Source organism: Manacus vitellinus, unplaced genomic scaffold, assembly GCF_001715985.3.
Source record: "Manacus vitellinus isolate BGI_N305 unplaced genomic scaffold, ASM171598v3 scaffold_26_pilon, whole genome shotgun sequence".
Taxonomy (NCBI): Eukaryota; Metazoa; Chordata; class Aves; order Passeriformes; family Pipridae; genus Manacus; species Manacus vitellinus.
In genome coordinates this window covers 10,624,499-10,648,521 of record NW_021939960.1, presented here as the reverse complement: position 1 = coordinate 10,648,521, position 24,023 = coordinate 10,624,499, and the positions used below count along the sequence as shown (strand labels likewise).

At 56.6% G+C, this 24,023-nt stretch overlaps 2 protein-coding genes across 2 annotated transcripts in view; one reads left to right on the top strand and one right to left on the bottom strand.

The window, feature by feature from the left end:
- Nucleotides 1-234: 234 nt before the first annotated feature.
- Nucleotides 235-11,332, top strand: LPIN3 (lipin 3). Its single transcript, XM_018073861.2, is given in 20 exon segments — nt 235-326; nt 2,782-2,982; nt 3,321-3,416; nt 4,178-4,413; nt 4,619-4,726; nt 5,164-5,284; nt 5,428-5,839; nt 6,469-6,568; nt 6,671-6,843; nt 6,926-7,019; nt 7,235-7,304; nt 7,418-7,507; nt 8,094-8,155; nt 8,318-8,447; nt 8,672-8,820; nt 8,981-9,067; nt 9,995-10,147; nt 10,436-10,626; nt 10,629-10,740; nt 10,869-11,332. Coding segments are annotated over 19 exon segments (2,721 nt in total). The 5' UTR covers nt 235-326; nt 2,782-2,790; the 3' UTR covers nt 11,014-11,332.
- Nucleotides 11,333-14,102: 2,770 nt separating this feature from the next.
- EMILIN3 (elastin microfibril interfacer 3) overlaps nt 14,103-24,023 on the bottom strand; it is a 67,894-nt gene continuing 57,973 nt past the window's right edge. Inside the window, 5 exon segments of the mRNA XM_029960434.1 lie at nt 14,103-16,043; nt 16,539-16,786; nt 19,484-19,606; nt 22,644-22,769; nt 22,771-22,925. Coding sequence (XP_029816294.1) covers nt 14,149-16,043; nt 16,539-16,786; nt 19,484-19,606; nt 22,644-22,769; nt 22,771-22,925 — 2,547 coding nt within the window. The 3' untranslated portion in view covers nt 14,103-14,148.

Genomic DNA, 24,023 nt, shown 5'->3' with positions numbered 1-24,023 from the left:
GAGCACACGCGCCTGCTGGAGGACACCCCGGTACCCGCTGCCTCCCCGGTCCCGTCCGCATTCCCAGCAGCCCTCATGGGCTCGGCGGGAGAGACGCCCTGGGGCCTGCGGTAGTTCGGAGACGGGCCCTCCCCGCGCTCAGGTGAGGAAGGAAGCGGCGGGGAGAGCAGGGCCGAGGGTGAGCGCTGCGCAGGGAGCGGCCCCCGGGGCTCGCTCTGGGCCGGGCGAGCGGTTCCGAGGCGCAGCGGCTGCCCGGGTAACGGGGAAGGTCCCGGCTGGATGGATGGCAGTGTGGATGTGGGCAGGGTGGCCCAGCAGCAGAGCAGGCTGGTGTCAGCAAAATACCCGGCTTGTTTTGGGAGGCTGCTCAGCGGTGGAGGTGGAGCTGAGCGGTGTTGCCTCCACGGGGCAGGACTGACCCCTCCGCAAGGGCTGCGGTCCTGCTGGTCTGGGGGCTGAGGGCTCGAGTTGCCGCGTTCCTCTAGGGGGTTACTTATTGAATGTGACTTGAAAACCCTTTCTCTTGCTCTTGTCCAACTCTTAATCTCTCTCCAGAGTAAAACTTGCCTTTCACCTCCCTAACGGGCCTGCTCCATCCGTGGGGGAGCTGAGGCCTGCAGGGGAGAAGCCTCTTCTCTCCATCCCCTGCCTTCCTCCAGCCGTCCTGGGGGAGGCCCACAGGGAGTCAGGCTCGGTGAAACCTGTACCAGAGCCATACTGAGTGGTCCCCAGCAACGAGATGCCTGGGGAGGGGGCAGCTGCCCACTGAGGCCGGGGGGGACAGCAGCTCCGCACAGGGGATGTGGCTCTGGCACGTTTTGCTGCTGAGCTCTCGCACCCTGTGTTCACCATGATGGTGATGCTCAGTGTGGGGCTGTTTCTGGGGCCAATTTCCAAGCCCCCACCCCAAATCCTATGGGCCATGCAGGTTTACCTGCCCAGGATTTTCTCTGTGTACTTTTTAGGTCTGTGTCAGTGTATATCCCAGCGGGGAGGCCATCAGCGCTGCCCCGGGAGCACTGGGGTGAGCCAGATTTTCCTCCTCCAAAAATCCCCCCCATGCATCGAGGAGCTCTCTCCTGTTTGCTGCCAGGCCCTGCAGCACAACAGGGAAGGCAGCTGGAGGGCTGCCAGCCCCGGCAGCAATGCCTGGGAAAGCTGGGCTCAGCAGGTTGGTGGTGGCCCCGTGACCCTGGCCCCACTCACAGCAGAGCTGATGGAGGCACCGAAGCTTCGGGAGCTGGCTAGCACTTCCCTGCCATCATTCCCCGGGGAGGATCTGGGCTTTGGACATGTTCCCAGCTGTCAGGGAGAGGTGGGGGACGGAGCATGGAGCAGGAACCGCATTTGCCCACACAGACGGCCTTCCAAGAGGGATGTCTGGGAGCAGAACAGGGCTGAGCTTGCGCAAAACAGATCGGAGAGGCTGGGTACCTGCTGGGGCAGAGGGCTCATCGGGTGGCACATGCTTGTCCTCATCCCTCTGGGTAAGGAACCAACTCTCCCCAGCCACCCTGGGTTGAGTGTGCACTGCGGGCTGTGCTGAGAGCCCCTGGGGACACCACACCATGTTGGCTGTGCTGCCAACACAAGAGCTTTCCTTTAGATCATCCATGGTCATCCTGTGCCCTCCTGCTCTGCCTGGGACAAGGTGGGCTGCAGAGCTGGCTGCTGGGGAACCTGGGCTCGGCCTCCATGGTTCCCAGTCCCTGGTCCGACGTGCTGACACCACAACCACTGTCCTGCTGATGCTGAGTGCTGAGCAAATGGAGCGAGGAGCTCCTCTGGCCCGAGGCCTGGGAACAAGACCCAGCACCCCGACATAGATTTGCAATCCTGGGTCTTCATCGTGTTGACCAGAGGCAGCTACCGGTGGTGGAACTGTGCAGGAAGAGGCGCTGCATGAGAGCATGCGTGCCACCTTGTGTGGCTGGAGGCATGGCTGTGCTGTGAGCCCAGCATGGACCATTTGGCTCTCCAGCTTTACAGCCAGGCCTCCAGCATGGTGGAGAGGAGTTGTCTCCACTCAGGGAGCGAGTGGCTGGAGGATGTGAGTGGGCAAGGGGATGAGCAGGAAGCAGGCAAGGCTTTCCTTCCACGTGTTCTTGCTAGTGAAAACCAGGAGCTGTGCAACCTCAGAGTGTAGCCTTGTGGCAGAGCTGTCCGGGCGTCCTCCAGGCGGCACAGCCCCTTTGCTGGGATTCCCTGGAAAGATGGGTGGTGGTAGCAGGGGCCAAGATGTGGAGACTGGGGAGTTCTGGCTTGAACAAGGGTCATGTCTGGCCAATTCCACGATGCCTTCCCTTCCGAGTGGGAAATGTTAGGTTTGGACTTTGTTCAAAGGGAATGTGTGGTGTATGCAGCAGCTCGAACTTCCCACCTCTCTGCCTTGAGTTGTTTGGGAATTTTTAAGGACAGTGCAGGACAGGATGTCTCCTGCCAATCAAATTCTTGTTTGAGGGGGATGCTGACAGCTTGATTGCACAGTGTTGCTGTGAGGCTGTATGTGCCCTTCCAAGGGGCAGATGTGATGGTGTAAGCCCATGGCAAAGGCATCTCTTCTCCAAGCTGGATGCTCTGCTCTGGCTTCTGTCCTGTTTTCTGGTGCTCACAGAGGCCCTGGCTGAAGGCCCTGGCCCTTCAGGTGTTTGCCTTAGTTTCCCTAGAGGCTTACCTGTGCCCATGATGGGGCTGTGTTTGCAGCCATTTACTCACTGAGTAAATGTTTACTGCTGGAGTTCTCTTCCCCTCCCTGAGTGCACTCCTGTCTCTCCCTTGCAGTCTCAGACCATGAACTATATGGGGCACCTGGCTGAGTCCGTCTTTGTCACGGTGAAGGAGCTGTACCAGGACCTGAACCCTGCCACCCTGACAGGCTGCATCGATGTGGTGGTGGTGAGGCAGCCCGATAACTCCTTCAAGTGCTCCCCATTCCACGTGCGCTTCGGGAAACTGGGAGTGCTGCGCTCCAGGGAGAAGGTGGTAAGTGGTTCCTTTCCATGGGGCTGTGCTTCCTCTCTTCTGTCTCCATACCCTGTATCTTCTATAACCCTTGGGTTGTGGAAAAACTTTGAGGGGAACGGGAGCCCTACTGAGAGGAATGCTTGCCAAGATTTGGAGGTGATGCCCCCTAATGGAACCCATCCTCTTCCAGGAATGACTATGCTTCCCAGGAAATCTGGGAGTGGTCCCTTGCCTCAAAGGCTGTGTGGCTGTCAGCCCTGCAAGCAACTCCAACCCAGCCCCTCCCTGGGGAAGTGCCCCTGCACTCCAGTGGATGAGTGGGTTTGGATGGACAGGCTGCTTCTGCCTCTTGTTAGGTTGACATTGAAATCAATGGGGAGCCTGTGGATCTGCACATGAAGCTGGGAGACAATGGAGAGGCCTTCTTTGTCCAGGAGTCAGAGGAGAATGAGGTCGGTGATGCAGAGGTGCTGCAGGTCTGTGTTCTGCTGTGTGGAAGTACAGAGTTGAGGTGGAATGACCAGGTTTGGAATGCTGCTCTTCCACAGAGTGACTCCATTGTCCCTTCTGATGTTTTCTGTGTCTGGAAAGGTTCCTATTCAAAGGACCTTTCAACCAGTGTGGAGGGCCAGGGCAGTGGAGCACCCTGAGGGAGTACTAGACCACATATCTGCATCCCAGACTGGTCTCCATCAATGGGCATGGCTGCTGGCCAGCCAGGCAGATATCTTGGAGCTTGGCCTTTTGAGGGATCTTATAACAGGGATGAGAATGAGACAGAGGCTGTGGCAGGCTGCCCACTCCACTGGGAAGTGGGATAAGACTAGTTGTGGCTTCCAGAAATCTTGGCAGCTCTTCTCCCAGCCTGACTCGTGATCAGTGCTAGCCTGGGCTGGGTTTGGGAGCAGGAGAGGGCTGAGTCCCATTTGCAGCCTTTATTATTCTGGTCTCGTGGTGCCATCTCCTGCCTGTCTCTCCTTGCCCATGTTAGAGATGTCTTTAGCTTGTGGCTGGATCGGCCTTCTTTTATTTACAAGTTTTATGTACAAACCCTCTCCTTTTAGGCCAGGCCACAAAACGACCTGTGAGCTGCAGGCTCAGTGGTGGTGGTTGTGCTGGTGGAGTATGTTCCATAGGCGAGAGCAAGGAGCTGCCAGGCTGGAAAGGAGCATGCTGGAGGGAGCTGATGAGCTTTTCCCCATCCCTGTTGCAGGACAGCATCCCCTTCTGCCTCTGCACGTCCCCCATCCCCATGGAGCAGAGCCGGAAGGATTCTGTCCAGCCATCCCACGGGCAGGAGGCCACCGGTGCTGAAGTGACCCAGCGCAAGAGGAGGCGACGCAGGAAAAAGACCAAGAGGAAGGAGGTGTTGGACTCAGAGTCTGAAAGCTCTGATGAGACCAAAGGCGAGATGCCTATGGAGGAGCTGTGCGAGCTGCCAGCCCCAGGGTGAGCTGCTTGGTCTGGGCAAGGTGGGTCAAGCCCGTGGGTTCACTTGGTGAAGCCCAGCAGTACTGGAACAGGAGGAAAGTGTTTCCAAGGGGAGCCCAACCTGTTCTGGAGTAGGAAACCAGTGGGAATGGTGAAGCTGTATTGCCAGCTTTCTGGAGAGGTGCCTGAGAGTAGCACAACTGACCCTTTTCCCCCTTTGCAGTGGTGCAGGGTGTTCATCCTTCACTGGTGCCCTCGAAGAAGAAACCCTGTTGTTGCAGTCCCCAGAGATGCACCCGCACTCCGACGGGGAGCTGGGCTCTGCGGACAGGTAATGGACAGGGGCAAGGTGTTCTGCTCAGCTCTGCTGAGAGCAGGGGACAGGCCTCATGGCTAGGAACGTGGTACAGGAAAAGGACTTGCAGGTATCAGGAGAGGAGGGTTTTCCTGGCCTGATATGGTGTGGCTGGAGGAAAGCTCAGAGGCCATGAGGGACACTTGTGGTCATGGTCACAGATGTGAGAAACCTGCATGCCCAGGGCTCTGTGCTCCTGAGCTGCCCTGGACAACTGCTGGCACAGCACTTTGCTTCCTTGGGCCTCAGCTTCCATAGGCCCTGGTCCTTTGTGAGTGACAGTCTTATGGAGCAGAACTGACTTTATGGGAAACCAGCCTTACGGGGTTCTTGGTCCTAAATGTCCTTGTGCTGATAGGAGAGCATGGGGCTGTGGTATTGGTAAGCTCCCATATCACTTTCTCTTCTTGCAGCTTCATGCTGAGCCATCTATCTTCTCCCAAAAGTGATTCTGAACTGGAGGTCAGATCACAGGACAGTTTTGCTCTAGGGGCTGAATCCCACGTGCAGTGGACCTGGGGAATGCTCCCTCAGGTGAGTCCCTGCTCTTGATCTTCTCTAGCAGCTGCAGAAAGCGGAGGAGTCTGTGGCCAGGCAGCCTTCGGGGAGTTGTCCCCCTCTGCCTAATGCTCTGGGCAACTTCCCATCCTCAAACCTGTCCTTTTGCTTTCCTTGAGGTGAATAAATTGGAACGAGTTGAACCAGCCGAGTCCTCGAAGACCATTGCTACTGCAAGAACCTCCATCTCTGCGACAATGCTCCCAGTGGATGAGGCAACCCCTCTTGCTGCCACCTCTGAAAGTCTGGAAGGGAATCCAAGTCCAGCAGGACCTCAGGACATACCCTGTTCCTCAGCTGTGTCTGTTATTGAGACAACACTTGCACCCCAGGATGGGAACAGCATCCCCAGTGCTGGGGGGGCAGAAAGGTTGTTGGGGGCCTCCTCAGTCCCACAAGAGAACCAGGAGGAAGATGGGAGTGTTGTGCCAGAGGCTCAGCCGGTTGTGGAGCCCTTTGAGGGAGCCACTGCTCGAAGGCGGGCAGGCTCAGAGGGCCCTGAGCACCAGCGGGAGAGGCAGAGGAGCCAAGGTGAGAGGGTGGCTGGTGCAGCTGGAAATGGTGTTTGAGCCTGCAGGTGCCTGTCTCAGATGAGGGCCTGGGTTATTCATTCACTATAACTCCCTCATGACTGCCCTGGGCATTGCAGGTGTGCTGTTTGCTTTGCTTTGCCCTCTCTGTGTGCAACCAACTCCTTTGCTTTGAAGATTCATCCCTCAAGTTTCCAGCTTTCAGTGACCACCCAGCTCCCAGGAAGGCTTTCTTGCCTTATGTTCCCTGAAGTCCATCCTTGGGTGTCTCTGCCTGTGCTCGCTTAGAAGATTTCTCAGCAATACAGGCCATACCTTAACTTGAAGTGTCTGGCACCACCTGGCCTGACTTGTGTCTTTATCCTGAACATGCCAAGTCAAGGGGAAAATCTCAGGGAAGCATTTATATTCCTCCCCTTGACAGTATATTTAAGGATTATGCCAGTGTAGGTGTCCTGAGGTACTTTTGTTGCTATTGATTTAAGGCAGCTTTTGCAGTAGGAAAATGGTTGCCCTGTTTGTATGGTACATGGATATGATGGAGGAAAACACTGTTACTGTCTCCATAGATGTTGGGATGGTTGGAAAGGTGATTCAGCTAAGCTCTCTCTCTCCTGTCTGTGCATTGAGGATCCATCGAAAGAAGTCCTCACTTGGGTCCCAGTGACATTAACCTGGAAGACCTCTCCAACCTGGATGAGAAGCAGGTGGCTCTCTGTTTCCCCAGGAGGTATGAGTTGCCCCAGCTGGCCAAGCTCAGACCTTCTTGAGCAATTCCCTTGGCACAAAGGATGGAGGTATGTTTAAAACTATTGTCTGATGTCACTAACAGCAAAAGAAGAAGCACAGAGCAGAGTTTGAGGCCTGTGACAGACCCCAGCAACCCTGTGTGTGTCCAGCTGCCACCCAGCTTGCCTGCTGACAGCCCCCCGGACTGTGACCCCGCGCCCGCGGTCGCCCTGTCGCTGTGCGGGGGCCTGAGGGGCAGCAAGCAGATCTCTCACGGTAGGTGAGAGGGGAGGGGGAACCTGCAGCCCCAAAATCCATTATATCCACCAGTGGCATGACACAGCCTCTGTCCCACCAGAGAAGTTCCTGGAGCACATGGTTTCCTACCAGCAGTTTGTTGAGAATCCAATGCTTGTCAATGATCCGAACCTGGTCATACTCATCAACAACAAGTGAGTGGCCTGCTCTTCCTGCTGCTTCATCCCACGATGGACAGTGTGGTCCCTTTGCCCCTACAGAAACCCTCCTGTAGCAGTGTGACTCCATCCCAGAGCGTGATTGTACTGCAGTAGTTGTGAGAGGGGAGCTGGCTGTGGTGCAGGTTGGTGATCTGTAAAGAGCTCTCGCTCCAGGAGTGATGATGTGCCCACCCCTCTTGGTTTTCCAGGTATTACAACTGGGCAGTGGCTGGTCCCATGGTCCTTTCCATGCAGGCTTTCCACAGGAGCATTCCTGAGGTCAGTGGTATGACACATTTTCTGGCCATGATTCTCAGCAGGGCCTGAGAATCCTGGGCTGAGCCTCCCTGGGATGAGAACTGACTTTATCCCATGTTCTGCCATGTTCACAGAGCATCATTGACGACCTGGTGAAGGAGAAGATGCCCAAGAAAGGCAGAAGGTGGTGGTTCTGGAGGAGGAAAGAATTCCCAGCAGAGGAGGTGTGTTTGTGGCAGTGGATGTGACAACCATGTCCCCAGGGGACAGGCATCATTCTGCTGACTGGCAGAGGTGGGGGTAGGGGAGCAGCAGGGTCCTGGGGATGGCCTGGGGCTGAATATGAGGACATCCAGGACCTGACAAGGTGACTTCTGAAGGTTGCTCCTGTCCCCTTGGGTCTGTTAATACCTGAGCAGCAGAACAAGGCCTGGTGATGCAGTAACACAGACCTTGTAATCCATCCTGCCACGTGCCCCTCATGCCAGGTCCCCAGGTACCACGTGTGCTTGCTGGTCTCCCTGCCCCACCACAGCACCAGGCTGTGCTTCCTCTGCCATGGGCAGTGTCCTCGTGGAGGCAGGGAGAGCATTGCTGCCTCTCTTCTGGCATCTCTGCTCCAAGTGGAAGAAAAGCAAAGCAGCCCCTGTTCCTGCCCTTGGCTCTGTGTAAGCACTGCTCAGCAATAACAGAAACATCTCTGTTATCAACACTGTTCAGCACAAATCCAGAACACAGCCCCAAACCAGCCACTGTTAAGAAAATTAACTCTGCCCCAGCCAAAACCAGCACACCCTTCTCTGCCTGCAGAAGCAGCCAAAGCCAGGGGAAGCCAACGAGGGGATGCTGCAGCCTGACTCTGCTCAGCAGAGGTGAGTGCCTCCCTCCCAGGTCACCTTCACAAGTCTGCATGCTCCTTATCTCTTCTCCTAAGTGACCAGTTATTCCCAAATTTATCTAATATAAGGGGGCAAAAAGCTCTGTTAAGACTCCGGCTGATCCCAGTCCAGCAAGATCTTCCCTTCTTTGTGTAGGCAGGAGGAAGAAAGCTCATCCAGTGATTATGAGACCCTGCACTCTGGGCACATGTTGGCAATAGAGGCCCCTGCTCAGAAACCTCTGCCAACCTACAAGAAATCCCTGCGGCTCTCCTCCGAACAGATCGTATGTATTTACTCCTCTGCCTTCACTGCCTGTGTGTGTGTAGGGGTGAGACAACCTTAAACAGGGATTTCTCTACTCCTGACCTCCAAGTGTCTTGCCCTGGTTGGCCACCCTGTACAGGCTTGGGGTCTCTGGCCTGGCTGGGTGGCAGTCTGGCCTCTGGCAAGTCTTGGTCTGGTGTGAATTGGTGCTGCTGTAACACTTTTGCTGCTCCTCTGCCACAGGAAAGGTTGAATCTGCAGGATGGCCCCAACGAGGTGGCATTCAGTGTGACAACTCAGTACCAGGGCACGTGTCGCTGCGAGGCCACCATCTACCTGTGGAACTGGGATGACAAGGTGGTGATCTCGGACATCGACGGCACCATCACCAAGTAAAAGGCCTTTATGCCACCCCAATATCCGTGTTTTCCCCTGGTAGGGGAAAGTGTCCTTTAAAGGCTTGCATAGGCAGGCAGGAGAGACCACAAACCCCACGGTGCTGGGGATGGATACCCACCAGGTTGGATCACACCCTGTATCCTTTCCTTCTAGGTCGGATGCTCTGGGGCACATCTTGCCTCATCTGGGTAAAGACTGGACTCATCATGGGATTGTTAAACTCTTCCACAAAATCCACCTGTAGGTATTGGATCAACTGAGGCCAAGGGGAAGTGGGAAATTGATGGAGTGAGAGCCAGGGCTCACTGATGCTGGCCAGAATGGCCTCGTTACCTGCTGTCAGTGATGGCTGCTGTGCTGCCTACATGGTGCTGGGGGGTGAAAGCAGGGGGCCCCCTGGGAGCAGATGCTGGCATTGCCTTCCCTGGCAGGAGTGTGTCGGTGGAATCTTTGCTGGGGAGGTGTAGCTGAGCAGTGGTGGTGAGACCACGCAGGGTGACACCTGAGTGGTGGCAGGGGAGTCCCCAGCACTGCCAGCCCCGGGTCGGTGCTGGTGTTTCTCTGGGTGCCCAGTGATTGCTTCCCAGAGCCGAGGGGATGAGACCCCCGAAAGGTGACACTAGCAGTGGGTCCCTGCAGAGCCTCCAGCTCAGTCCCTGGCCTCTGTGGCCACTGAGAGGCACTGTGGGCCCGTGGATGGCTCATCCCGGCCCTGGGAGGGACACGCTCCTGAGGCTGCAGGGACATGACTGGCATTTCGGCTGCCTCTGGCCACCCTGGTACCCCCTCGGCTGAGCTGCCCTGCCCTGGAGGCCTGTGAGGGCTGGGTACAGCCCCCCTAATGCCCCGGCAGCCCGGTGGGATGGAGGTGCTGCCTGGGGGTCCTGTCGGGGTGCGTGGGTGCTGAGCAGCAGTGGGTGCTGTGCAGCTGGGTGGCTGTGGCTGCTGGGGAGAGCCTGGAGGGTGGTGCAGGGACCCCAAGTGTGAGGCAGGTGGGGACTGGGCTTAGCCCAGGTCTCTGGGTAAGGCATTTGCATTGTTTGTGGAACCACCTTGGTTGCTGAAGGGGTGAACTGCTTTGGGCTTAGGCCAGGTACTGTCCCCCTTGAAGCAGGAGAATGCCCTGCCCTGGACACGGCTCAGAGGGGCTCCCTGTGCTCTCTCTAGGAATGGCTACAAGTTCCTCTACTGCTCGGCCAGGGCGATAGGCATGGCCCACGTCACCAAAGGCTACCTCGAATGGGTCAATGACCAAGGCTGTGCCCTCCCCAGGGGCCCCATCCTGCTCGCCCCCAGCAGCCTCTTCTCTGCCTTCCACAGGTACTGTGTCCTCTCCTGCACCCCCCACGTCCCTGGGGGCAGCACCCCTTTCCCCAGCTCAGTGCTGAGGGATGTCCCAGCCTCAGACTGCTCTGCCCTCCTTGGCACACGATACCTTTTGTGTGAGGCAGCAGGAGAGCTGCTTGCTCTCCCTGGAGCTTTGTGGTGCAACTCCTGATGCGCAAAACCTCTCTTGCCTTCCAAATCACTTCCCTGAGCCCCGGACAGCCTCGCTGCCCTCACTCCTGGCCAGCTGATGCCACTCTGACCATGGGTCTTGTGCTGCAGGGAGGTGATTGAGAAGAAGCCAGAGGTGTTCAAGATCACCTGCCTGAGGGACATCCAAAACCTGTTTGCCCCGAGATGTCCCTTCCACGCAGCCTTTGGGAACAGGCCCAATGTGAGCGGCTCTCCTGGGGCAGAGGGAGGGCTCAGGGGGGTGGTGGTGCCTTCCTGCAGCTCTCATGCCATGCTGGCCTTCCTGGGCAGGATGTCTACGCGTACAAGCAAGTGGGGCTGCCAGAGAGCCGCATATTCACGGTCAACCCCAGGGGAGAGCTGATGCAGGAGCTCACCAAGAACCACAAGTCAACGTAAGCGATGTGCTTATTCCTCAGCATCCTCGGGATAACTTCGCTGTAACCCAGGGGAGCATCTTGGGGTGTAGAAAAGCAAACAAATGCCCAATAGCCCCAGTGCAACCTCTTTCTTACCCCCACAGGTACGAGCGGCTGTCGGAGGTGGTGGAGCTCATCTTCCCTCCCCTGGAACAGAGGGGGAGAGCTGGTCTGGCGTGCCCAGAGTACAGCCACTTTTCCTACTGGAGACCTGTGCTGCCTGATGTTGACTTGGATGCCTTCTTCTAACCCCATTCCCTGTGGAGGCCTGACCCAGGGCTCTCCTCTGTGTCCTTTGCCAGGACTGAATGCTCCAGCTGCACCTCTTCCCCCGTTTGCTGCTCAGGCATTTTGCACTTGTAATAGAGGTCATGACACCCCTTTTCAGGTGGCTAAAGGGAGTAAAAGGGAGCTCTGACTCTACAAAACCTCCAGTTGCTAAACTAAAACTATTGTAAGCTGAGTCTCTTCTAATGTTTGTAACCCCTCTAAAGCCTGGCTCTTTTTCAGAGGTGGTGGTTGATCACTGTTTTATTTATTGATGAGCCTCTGGCATAGCTATTGCTACCTCCAGTATGACCAGAGTTCCCAGACAGTCCAGCTACCTGCAGTTTGGTAGCTGGTGGAGTGAAACTGCCCACCAAATCATTAAGGTGGATGGAAGATGTTGGGTATTTGAGTGGTTTTGACTAATAGCAATAATAAATAATGCCTCCAGTCTGGCATCTGCCTTGTCCTTCCCTGACTGCCGTGTGTGAGTGTAAATAATCTCCGAGTTTGTCATTTCTGGAAGCCACACAAGTAATTTTGATTCTGGAAACCTCAGTGAGAAATACTTTATTTTTTTTCCTTTCCAGTACAAACGCTTTTTCAGCTTTTAAAATCTGAACAAATGTAAAATGTTTTAAAAACAACAGAACACAGCCTTTTGACGATATCAGTTATCAACTGCCTTGGAAAGCTGCCCATGCAAAGACAACCCCATGGGCACCATTTCCTCCTTCTGCAAGCAATAAAAAAAAAAATGCCCAGTTTTGTACAAAGTTCCTTTCACTTTTTAAACATGAATAGTTGAGAACTGAAATATAAACTGTCCATAGCTTCAAGTGACTAGTCAGGAATAGTCCAAACATAGCACCATTTTCTGGAAGGTCAGACTTCTTCCTTGTCCTAGTTTTATTAAGGCCAATCCTGGCTCCCTCTGTGCTCGGGAAGCTGTTCCTGCTCAGCCACTCTAACCCAGCCCTGGCTGGGGAAGGGGGAGCCTGGCCCTTGGCTTTTTTTCTCTTTGGTTGCTGCAGCCCTTTTTTTCCCTGGTGTGAGGGTATGGGAAGGGAGCTCTGGCAGGATGCTTGTGTGGGGTGAGGGCTCCCCTGAGTACTGAGGATTGACTTAAGACTCCTTCTTTGGGCTGAGGAAAAACATAGGTTTTGTTGTGTAAGAGCAGGTTTTGCAGGATGCCGATCAGCAGCCGGGGGTTGTTCTTCAGCCATAGAAGTGTCTCAGCAGCTGCAGCATAGCTCCAACTGAGCAAAGCCCAGAGCAGGAAGAGTGGATTCTGGTGCTGTGAGCACCTGGTGGGACTGGGTGAGTGGTGGGGGGCCAGGTCCCCTCTCCACAGCTGATGGTCCATGCTCCTCTGGCAGGGGAACGAGCTTATTACTGCATCAGGGGAACACGATGTGGCCAACTGGACTCAGGGACCCCTGTGGTCCTCCCCAGCCTGGAATGATGCTTCAGGGAGCTCACACAGTTTTTCTGGAGGAGAAAAGGTGCCCTGATGCATCTCTACTGGGAGCTGCTGCTGCTTTGTGCTGGTCAGGGAGGATCAGGGAGGGAATTTTGGTGGAAAAGAACAGGGGCAGTCTGGTGAGGGTGATGGGCACTGGGTGGGAGCTGAAGGCTGGATGGTCTGGAAGAGTCCATGAGCTGAAACGCTGAGCTGATAGAAAAATATGTTCCTCTGCTATAAAGTGCCAGACCTGCTTGGATGGAGGCTCTTTAATTTCCTCCTCATCCTAGTCATGAAGACCCTGTTGCTGGTTAGTGGAGGGTGCCCGGGAGGAGCTCCCGGGGAGAGGCAGGTTCTGTGTGCAACAGGTCCATAAGGCAAGGCTGGGGCTGCTCAGGAACATGGACAACCTTTTCCAGCCTGCCTGCTTGTGGGAAACCAGAGTCAAGCTGGGTAAGTCACTTGGGATTTTGATTCCCAGGCTGAGCTGAGGAGAGGTCTCCAGAGGTCTTCTCACAGGTGCAGGTCCCAGGGCTAGTGGGCTAGAGGAATGTGAGGGGGAGGCTCCTGTTCCCACACTGCTGCACTCACACCCTGGAGCAGCTGGAATTCTCCTGCCCCTGGACAAGATGAGGGAAACCACGTTCACAGTTTAAGTAGTAAAACAGGAGAGAACCAGAGCTGGAGGACAGGACTGGTCTCTGCAGAGACCTACGGACACGTCTCCTTGGGGAAGACGCGTTTTCCATAACCCATTAAGTCAGTCCCAGGTGTAACCAGAGAGCCCAGCAAAGTGGGATTGCAAAGCACAGCAGCTCCGGGGACTGTGGGGCTCTCCCCAAATACTGCTGCTGCAGGTTTTAGCTGCTCAGTGTGGCTCTTTGGAATATGGCAAGGGACATGGGGCAGCAGGGGGAAACTCTGCAATCAGATGAGCACCATGACAGTGGATTCTTCAAAAATATACACACACATACCATATGTATATATATGCATATGTGTGTTTTCCTAATGCATACCCTCATCTGCTCCACAAGGCATGTGCATCTGCATGGAGGAGGGAGCAGTATAAATGGATTTACCATACACAAGGAGAGCTGCTGTCTCGGAGAGGGGAAGCCAGTTCCCCGAGGGGACGTGTGAATACGTGTGTTCTTTGAAATTTGCAATTCCTGTGGTGAGTTTTGTTCCCTGTAAGGAGCCCTGGCTTTGCTCAGTCCCTGGATTGAGATGCAGGTGGTCTTTAGGTCAGAGAAACTCTTCCTCAACTGATAACTACAGGGTTGTATTCTTCCAGAAATTATAAATCCACAAAAAATAAAATTAAAAATCAATGTTCCCGCCTCCAGCTTCCTCCTGAATTGTCCTTCTGGGGTCATCAGCCCAGGAGCCAAAGCAACACCCCCAGCCAGGAGGCAGTGACACTGCTGCACCAGGGTCAGGACAGCTGCCGAGCAGGAGGGGAGTACTGGCATAGCACAGTTATGGAAAAGTGGGGCCAATGAGATGAAGGGGAAAAAAAAAAGAAAAAGTAGCAGCTTTTCATTTAAAAAATTATCCCACGAACTGTTGTCACATTGGAGCGAGTCTGTGTGATATAAGTTAATCCTGTCCTTCACGGGGGGGGAAGGAAGACACACATGGCAGTGTGGCTAATGCTGCCTCCCCTCCACCTTCTCTTCCAAGTGCCCGACCTGTTCTGCCAGCTCGGAGACCTTGGCTTGGCAGTCCAGCAGGTTGTCCTTCAGTCCTGTTATTTCCTGAGAGTGGGCAGCCAGTGTCCCATTCATGTGGTCCATGTAGTCCCACAGACTGCCCGTGTGTTTCTCCAGTTCCCTCCTGATGTCGTCCAGGCTCCCTGTGAGGACACCCAGCCTGCCACAGGCTCTCTCCACCCGGGCCACCCGCTCGTCGAAGTGAGAGATCTCCTGCTGCAGGTCGTGGGCCACGTTCTTGCAGGAGCTCAGGTCACTGACAATCCTGGCTTTGAGTCGCTCCAGGTCTCCCTTGAGGTTCAGGACACGGCGGTTGCTGAAGAAGAGCTGGGAGCCCTGGTCGTTGACTTTCTCCTGGATGGAGTGCACCTCATCCTCGATCTTCCGCTCGTGCTCGTCCAGCGAGGAGTTGACATGTGTCACGGTATCCGAGTACTGGGAGACAGAGTCCTTGAGCCCCGTCAGAGACTTGCTCACAGTGTTCAGGTTGATCTTTAGCAAGGTGATCTCCCCTTGCAAAGCCCCCGACGCTTCCTCCTCGATTCGCCGCTGGATCTCCAGGATGGTGGCGTTCAGCTTGCGCAGGAGGTCGTAGTTGCTGTCCATCCGCAGGAGCAGGTCCTGGTTCTTGCTCTGGCAGTCTTCGATCTCCGTCCGGAAGGTCTCCACATCTTTGGAGGCAGAGGTGCAGCCCAGGGAACAAGTGCTCTCCAGCGTGACAAGGCGATTCTGGAGCACCTCCAGTGTCTCGTCTGTCCGTTTCCTCATGCTGGCGAGCTTGCCCTCCAGCACAGGCACCACTGCTCCGTCCATTCCCATGGGAGAACTGACATTGTTCAGCTCCCCCACGATGGTCATGAACCTGTCCTCCAGGGTCTGCATTTTGTCCTCAAAGGCAGTCCTCATGCCATCCACCTCTGCCACCACTGTGCCTCTCATGCTGTCCTCTATCCCAGAGCAGCAGTTCCCCGTTTCCCTCTCTGTAGCATTGAGCCTGGCTTCCAGGTCCTCAAAGCGCCCTTCAAAGAGGTTCCCTAGGGTGACAGTGGAGATTTCTCCATCCAGCCGTGAGTGCAAGTTCTTCTGGGACTCGGAGATGCTGTGAAGGCCTTTCTCAAGGATGTTCATGCGATCAGTGAGGTAGTCCAGGTTGCTGCAGCAGCTTTCCACCACGGTCAGCCCTTGGATCTGGGTCTCCAGCTGGGAGATCTCTTTCTTGATCTCCAGCTCCTTCCCATCCAGTGTCTGCTGCAGCCGCAGGTTGGCAGCTTTCTCCTCCTCGCACTGCTGCCGCACCTCTTGGATCCGGAAGTCGCACGTGGTCTGGATCTTCCCCAGCTTCTTCTCGAAGCCGTCGAGCAGCTCCCCGCGCAGCGTGCTCAGCCTCGTGTCCACGTACTCCTCCAGCAGGTCGATGGAGGTGAGGGGCGAGGGCCGGGCAGCCTCCAGCAGGTGCTTGATGTGCCCGTCGTGGTCCAGGACCATGCCCCGGACCTCGTGCAGCAGATCTGCCTTGGTTTTCAGCACGTCGCTCACCTCGGTCACTTTGGTCAGGATCTCCCCCACGGGAGGGTACGTGGCGATGTCGGCTTTGTCCGCCACGTCCACCAGCCCGTCGGGAATGATGCCGAAGCCGACTGTGGAGTCAGGCGTGCCCGGGCTGTTCATCAGGGAGCCGATCATCTTGGTGGTGTCCTCCTGGATGGCCAGGCGCAGGCGGTCCCCCAGCCCACTCACCATGGTGTGCAGGCTGTCGTAGGACTGGGAGAGGCGCCTCACCTCCTCCTCCAGCCGATCCAGGCGGTCCCCAAAGAGGCCCGGCAGCTTCCTGCCTGCAGGGGAAAGAAACAGAGAGGGCACAGTCAGGACCAGTGCTCCTTTAACTCCCCTCCTTGGCTATCTTCCTCTTATTGCCATTTCAGCAAAATCTCAGCCCACCCACGCTCACCATGTCTCCTTAAGCTGATTAGGAAACTCTCTTTCCTCTTGGGATCCAGCCCTCTGCTCCCAAGTTAAACAGCAGGTGATGAGAATAGCCCAGGGGAGCTTTGTCTTGAGACACCCTCTATCAACCCCAAAATTAATAGAAAAATGCTCTAAAGCAATGAGGAAAGGCAATTTTGAAGCTGCATATTTTGAAGGAGACAAGATTAAAAACATAAGTGGTCCTCAAAGGAATCAAATCTCAGATCTCTGATCAGAAAGCACATCACTCACTGATTTTTTGCCAAATTCATGCCCTGTGCTGGAACAGAAAGACCCAGGATGGTTGAGTGTGTGCTGGTGGTGTGGTGGTCTATAGATGTGAGGCAGGAGTGAGATCTCACCATACTGATTCTTCTTTGGTCCTGGAAACAGGTCAGGGTGGCTTTTTGGATAGGGTGGAAGTCTGGGCATTGGAAACATATTTTGCCCAGGAGGCATTTTCGGGCTGGGGTGCTGGGGTAGCAGGCCAGGCTGGTCGGTGGGGCTGTCGTGGCACCCTTCTCCCATGAAGCCTGGGCAGCACCTCCAGGACAGCTCTGTCACTGTCTTGTATCCGATCTTGTATCTGGGTCTGAAGAACGTGCGGTACCTTTGCAGGAGAGGGGGGAGAGAGAGGACAGTTTAGAGAACAACCTCGACATCGAGCAGGAAAGCAGAGCGGGGTCCTGAGTCCTGTTGGGTGTGGGGGATCTGTGCACAGGGAAAGCCTGGCTGAGACCCTTGTGCTGCATCTGCAGACCATGGCCCACCTCCTCCTCTTACTGCACCACAGCTCAGTGCAGCACTACAGTGGGGTTTTGCTGGAGTGTTTTTGACCTGGGACACCTGGTGTTAGTCAAGAACAGCAGCTGTAAGTGTATTGCTGCAGTCCCTGGCCCAGCTGGTGGCCACTCTGACTGATGCCATACCGTTTGGCAACCTTTGGCCCAGGAGACCACAAGGTGAAATGATGGAAGTGATTTCAAAACCCCTGCAAACTCAGATCATTTCCAAGAGGGAAGCAGACAGCTTGTGGAAGTGTTTTGCACTTTGAATTGACCTGCAGAATTTCCTAGTAATTGTGTCCTGAAGCCTCTGTGAGCATTGAAATACCTTTGGAAAGGTGTTTTCTCTATGTGTGGAGGACAACAATTTGCTGGGAAGCCTAAAGGGGCTTGGGCTGGCCCTGGGCCAATGCTCTGGGGTGTGCACAGAGGGATGGCTCCTTACACTGCCTCCTGCCCCAGCTGGGATGCCCTGGGAAGTTTCTCCATCACCAATTTGGACACTAAAACATCTATGCCCCCATAACTAGCACAGAAGGTGCGAGCCCATCTCCTTGCCCAGTGGGACACCAACACCCTCCCTCTCTGCTCTTGCTCTGCATGGGGTCCCATCAGCCCATCTGGAGGACTCAGCTGCTCCCTGCTCCTCCATGGCAATTTGCTGTGAGGTGACAGGGATGGGACAGGACCCCCCAGCCCCTGTGTCTCCCCACCAGCCGAGCTGAGCCACACAGGGCTGAAGATGGCACATTTCTCACCCCCTCTTCGAACCTGCCTTTTCGAAATTTCCAATCTGAATTTAACCAGGGCCTGAAAACCCTGAAGTTTGCTGTTTTGCAACAACACACACAATCAGGCCCTTGTTCTTCTCCAGCACATCCAGCAGACGGTCTCAGAGGAGGCAGCAGCACAGAGGGGCTGCAGCAGCCACTCACAGCTATCCATTGCTCACACAGGGTGGATTCCCTGTCATCCATGGCCCTGCCTGAATCCTCAGTGTCCTGGCCCAGGCTCTGGCAGTGCTGCTTCCACACAACTCCCAGTGCAATACAGCCAACTCCATACGAACCGCAGGGCAGGGGATAAAGGAAACCCAAATCCTCTGGTCTTTGATTCACTTCAAGATTTCTCAAAATGAATTTCCCAAAGGCACGGGACAGATTCAAAACAAGCTCCTCTTCTTGGTATTCCTTTTCACAGTTGCTGCTGAGTTTCTACAGTCTTTCCTTGTCTTGTGGTGTGTGGAAACCTGCCTGGATGTGCCCCAGGAGACTGCTGCTCCCAGCCACTGTCAGAGGGTGAAGTGAGGAGGAGGATGGCATCCAGAAGGCAGGGCAGCTTCTCTGTGTCGTGCCAGACTCTGCAGAGGAGCTCAGAGAGCTCCAAACCCTCCAAACCTTTCTCCCCCTGTTCCAAGCAGCAGCAAGGGGAAGTGCTATTTGCAGCTGCACAAACATTAGCTGATGGCCCCAGCACGTGGAAAAACCATGTTTCCCTCTGGTCTATGGATGCAGCATCTGAGGCTGTGCAGAAAGTCGTGATGGAAAGAACAAGTCAGCAAGTGGGTCCAACTGCCCATCTCTGCTGGCAGAGGCTCCATGCAGAGCCTGTGGCACCACTGGCACATGGACAATCCCAGCTGGCTGCCACAGGAGGGGTACCAGGCTCCAACAAAAGCCCCTCTCATCCCGGTTTTCCTTCATGCTCAGCTCTGCTCCACTCCTCAGGCCTGGGGAGGATGCAGGAGATCAGCATTTCCACACGGAGCAGCATCCCCAGCCAGGGCTGCCCAGGGTGGTGAAGCACAAAGCCCAGGTGTCCACACTGCTCCAGCAGCAGCTCTGGCATTTGCACAGTGGAGTGTTTCCCTCCAGCACTGACAAGGTGGCAGAGAGTTCTGCAAATATTTTCCTAGGGCAGGAAGCACTGAGCCATCCCCAGCCAGGGGCTCTGTTCCCTCCTCCTCTCACTCAGGTTCTCAGTGAGCTGCCATCACTCTGCCGAATTGCAGGTCTGTGACAAAATGCTTCCCTGCACACGTGCACAGGCACCTCCCCACCTCCCACGAATTCCTGATTTATTTCTGAATCGTAGAATCATAGAATATCCTAAGTTGGAAGGGACCCACAAGGATCATCGTTTCAACTCCTGCACAGGACACCTCCAAAAATCACACCATGTGCCTGAGAGCATTGTCCAAGTACTTCTTGAACTCTGGCAGGCTTGGTGCTGTGACCACTTCCCTGGGGAGCCTGTTCCAGGGCCCAATCACCCTCTAGATGAAAATCTTTTCCTAATATCTGACCTAAACCTCCCCTGACACATCTAAGGAGGGACGGATCCTATCTTGCCTCCTCCCAGCACCACTGCCCTGCCATTGACTGCCTTGTCCAGGAAAAGCCTTTCAGCCCGTTTCACTACCCTGTGGAAAGTGGTGTTTTATGGTCGGAAAGGTGGCACAGGAGCCTCAGGAGCTGACAGTGGGGGGGAAGGGAGCTGTGCCCAGTGCCCCCCGTACTCACAGCACTTTCCCTGGGCACTTGGGTCCCCAGCTGCACTTGTGGTACTCGGCCTTGACGTAGCTCTCGGCCCCGTCCTGCAGCGTGCACGTCACGTTGCGCTGCACCACGTAGGCACAGTAGCTCCTGGGGGGAAGCACAGCGAGACACTGTCACCCCCTGCCCGGCACAGTGGCACCCCAGCTCTCCCCCCCAGTCCCCAGGCAGGTCTGGCACTGCTGGCGAGGTTCAGGCGGCAGGAGCTGGAGGGACCCCCCTGCTTGGGGGGAGCATCACCACCACGCTGCAGGAGCATGGTTGCTGTCACAGCCACACTGTCATCAGTGCTCGTGGTGTCACCAGAGCTGGGCATAGATGGTCTGGGTGGTGAGACAGCCTGGGACGACAAGCAGAACCCCACCAGCAGCAGCAGTTATGGGAATAGCATCCCAGAAATAGCTCCAGCAGTGCCTGGCAGGGGTTGTCTGTCCTGCTGCAGCTCCTGGAGTGCTGCCAGGGCAGGGACCAACTGAAAAGCAGCTCAAAAGTACCCGCAGGCAGTGGGTTCTGTTGCAGGTGTGATGCTACAGTCAGCAGAGAGGAGATGCAGACTGGCCACTGCAGGGCTGCAGCATCATGGGTCCCTCCACCATGGAGGCAGGGACACGGACCAGATCCGTGATGGATCAGGCTGGAAACCTCTTCAGACCTCTAGAACAGTTGGTACAAGGAGTAGAGACTCCTCCCCCCTGCCGTGGTGCCCACAGTGGGGTGCCACAGGTACCAGTCAGCTCCAGCATAGGATCTCTCCTGAGCCAAGCAGCAAATCCATGAGTTTAGGATAAGCTGGGTGGGAGGAAGGCTGCACGGGAAGGATGTGGGAGAACTGGTGGGACAGATGGAGGCCAAGGCTGTTCCAGCTGAAGGCAGGGCTGCTGGTAGGAACAGATGGACTTGGTCCATGGGGACAGAGACAGCAGGGATGTGGGGTGAGGCAGGGATTAAGGACAGGGGGACGTGGCAGACGGCAGAGCGGGAGGAGAGGAGGGCACGGGCACTGAGTGTGGGGCAGGGCTGAGGGGCAGGGTCAGTGGGATGGAGCAGATGGGGCAGCGTGAGCTGCAGCTGCAGGAGGTGCTCAGTGAGGCGGCAGGACGTGGCTCTGTGTGAGCTGGGGGGCTTGGTATGGATGGGCAGGGGGTGTACTTTGTCTTCACCTGTTTGCCATCACTGCTTTTCCCTCCTTCACTGATCTGTCCCCACTCAGGGTGAGCCAGAGGCCTGCTGCTCTGTCCCCTGAGTGTGACAGGGGGGTGGGGAGCACGCACACACACACTCGGGCACACGCACTCCCTCACACTGGAGACACCACAGTCCTTCTCCCCAAACCCTTGTGCTCCAACCTGATTGTCCCAGTCCCTTCCCTCACCTCCACCTGCCAGAGGTCTCAACATCATCTGGACCATCATTATGACAAGCCCACGAGAGCTGGGCTGAGACCCTGCAGCTCATTTCTGTGCTCAGCCCCGAGGCTGCTCTCCACAGGCCATGTGATGGGGATGCCAGGGGACTGAGACTGCATCCACCCTGTGGCCAGGCAGCCCAGAGTCACAGGAACCCCAGCTCACACAGGGGGAGCTGCCTCCCAGTGCCCCCTGAGCAGGTTCCTCCATCTCCAACAGCCTGCATGGAGCAGGAGCTCCCTCTGTGAAGCAGCAAGGTGTGAGCAGGCTCATCCTCCCTCCAGCACCCTGGCTCTGATTCTGCTCCCTCTCAGCAGGGATGCCCTGATCCCACATGCCCAGCACATCCCCCTTGTTCCCCCAAGGGCAGCACCAGCACAGCTATCCCAGCCTGCCCAGACCTGAGAGGCTGCCAGAGCGTGAGCAGGGACCTGTGCTGCTCCCCACTCCTCTAGAAGTGAGTCATTCATGCACGCACAGGGCCACAGGAGAGCCAAGGCCAGCCACTTCTCTTAGCTGGAGGGAAGGGAGATCATGTGTGCATGTTCATGTGGAAATTTAGGATCACAGTCTATCCATGAATCCAGGACCTGCTTACAAACACACTGCCAGCTGTCTCTAAGTCACCTCGTAGCCAAAGCAGGCAGATCTACCACTCACTACTAATAAAGAGTGCCCACCTCCAACTTCTTGGGTTAGTGTGGTTCTGGCTCACTCTCCCTCTCAGAACCCCGTTCCCCTCTCACACACCTGTGGCAAGCAGTTTTATAGCTCCAGCCTGATGTTTTTAGAGTGAGCAGCTGGAAAATGTTACGGGTTTTTGAAAGCTCTCACTGGCACTGCCAGTATTGTTTGTCTGGAGTGTTACTTTATTCATTTCAGCTTGTTCCTAACACCACATCCTCCCCTTTTCAAAGGAGCCCGGCAGAAACCACTCTTAGCAAACAAGCAGAGAGGGAAGCGACACCCCCTCCCCGCCCCCAATGTAACAGCTTTTCTGCAATTGAATGGAAAAAGTCTATAGTATGTGTAAAGCCCACATTCCTCACTGCCTGAGCTTTCCAGGTTTCTTGAAAACATATTTAAACTTTAGTATGCATGTGTTTTACAAGCAAATGGGCAAATTCCCTCCAAACCAACATGTGTTTTCACACGTCTCTCTGTGCACTGCCACCCTTCCCTCCCGCACATCACCGCCCCGCGCCCATGTCACGCAGAACAGGTACATGCACCTTCCCCAAAACCGCACACGGACATCCCCATCCCCACCTCCCCAGCCCCGTCCCACACGGGACCTCAGCATGCACGTCCCCACCGCACGCAGCCCCCTCCCTCTTGGAAACAGAGCTCCCGGACCCTCCTCTAGGCGGAGGGGGCACCGAGGCACACGGACACCGCTGCCCTGCCGCCAGCCCCTGCTCAGCACCCGGCACATGGTGTGCGGCAAGGGATGCCCGCGGCTGGACCAGGGACGCCCCGCCCAAGCCAGGGCTGCCCGCTGGAGAAGCCCTGGGAGATGGTACCGGGGTTGGGTGCCCACCATGGGGTGCGCGGCAGCCGTCCCCAGGGAATGCTGTGCCCGCAGAGCCAGACGCGTGCGGTCCCCAGTGGCCGGCGGTCTGTGCCCGGTAAGGGATGCCCGAGGGAGACCCGGGCCGGCGCTTCCGGTGCCGCCGGATGGTTGGCTACCGCGGCTGGGGGTCGCGCAGGGAGTCGCTTACTTGTGCTTGCCCACGGGCTTGCCGGGGCCGAGCTGCGGGCTGGCGGCCCCGGCGTGTAGAGGCTGTACTGCGGCCGTAGGGCAGGGGGCGGCGGGGGGGTAGAAGGAGCCTTGGCGTACGGCGAGGCAGCAAGCGTCCCAGGGAGAGCAAGGCGAGCAGCGCTCGGCGGGCGCAAAAGCGCCCCGCGCCGCCGCATGGTCCCGGCCCGGCGGCGGAGCGGATGGGATGGACGGGACGGGATGAAGGTGGGACGGGGCGGTCGCGATCCCCGTCGGAACGGCGCTGAGGAGGGGAACTGATGGGCTCTCGCTGCGCCTCCTGTCCCTGTCCTGTCCCTGTCCTGTCCTGTCCCTGTCCCTGCCAACGGGGCACACGCGCTCCGCCGCACCGCCCGTCCCTTTTGTAGGCGGCGGTGGGGGCGGTCCGCGCTTCCTCCTCCCGCCTCTAACAGCCGCCGACCCCGGCCCCGGGGGGCGGGGAGACAAAGCGAAGCCCCCGACCCCCCTTTCCCCGTCAGCCCACCAGCGGTGCTGCAGGCACCGGAGGCAGAGCGGGCGGAGCGCGCCGACCGCGGGGGGCTGGAAAGGGCTCGCATCCCCTCCCGGCCCCTCCGCCTTCTTCCCGCTCCACCCCCCCAAGGCACCGGGCGTTTGTCCCTCGGGGTAGCAAGGTGCAGCGGGGTCCGGAGCCCCCTGGATGCTGGTCTCCACCTAAGTCCGCAGCCTGTTCGGCTTCAGATCCCAGAGCGCGGGCGAGAGAAAGGATGGAGGGGCCTCAACGCCGCCCGTCGAGGCGATCTGTGGTGCTGGAGACTGGCAGTCGTCAATTATTTGTGGCACCAGCCTGGTGCATCCAGCATCACACAGCGAACCCAGCTCCGCGGTTCTGCAGGAGGGAGAAGAGGCAGGCGGTGCTGTTTTGGAGCCCTCCCCAGTAGATTCTGGCTTTGGATCCAGGTTGCAGGAGAGAAGGGGGATTCCCTTGTCTTTCCTTACAGATCCTTGGATCTCCCACAGCCAAGCTCATTTCCTCCTATGTAGCTCTGGGAGGCAGTTTTGTGTCTCCTTCTCCTCCTGCACTGCAGACATCCCTGCTAACCCACCCCCCGATGCCCCCACCCACAGGTGACCCACCACAGAGGGTGCTGAGCACCACGACAGCATTCCCTGGGCTCTGCACCGCTGACCACAACGGGAGCCTTTGCTGTTGGGCAAGGGGGAAAAGGGCCCCACCTGGGGCACTGGGCATTTTGGGAGGGGGTAACATCCCTAGTGCTACCCAGTGGAGGTTGTCTTGAAGCCCTGCAGCGCTGAGGCCATGCCAGGGAGCAGGAGATTTTGTCGTATAGGCAGAGACTGAGCTGAGCATCCCGCTGTCCCA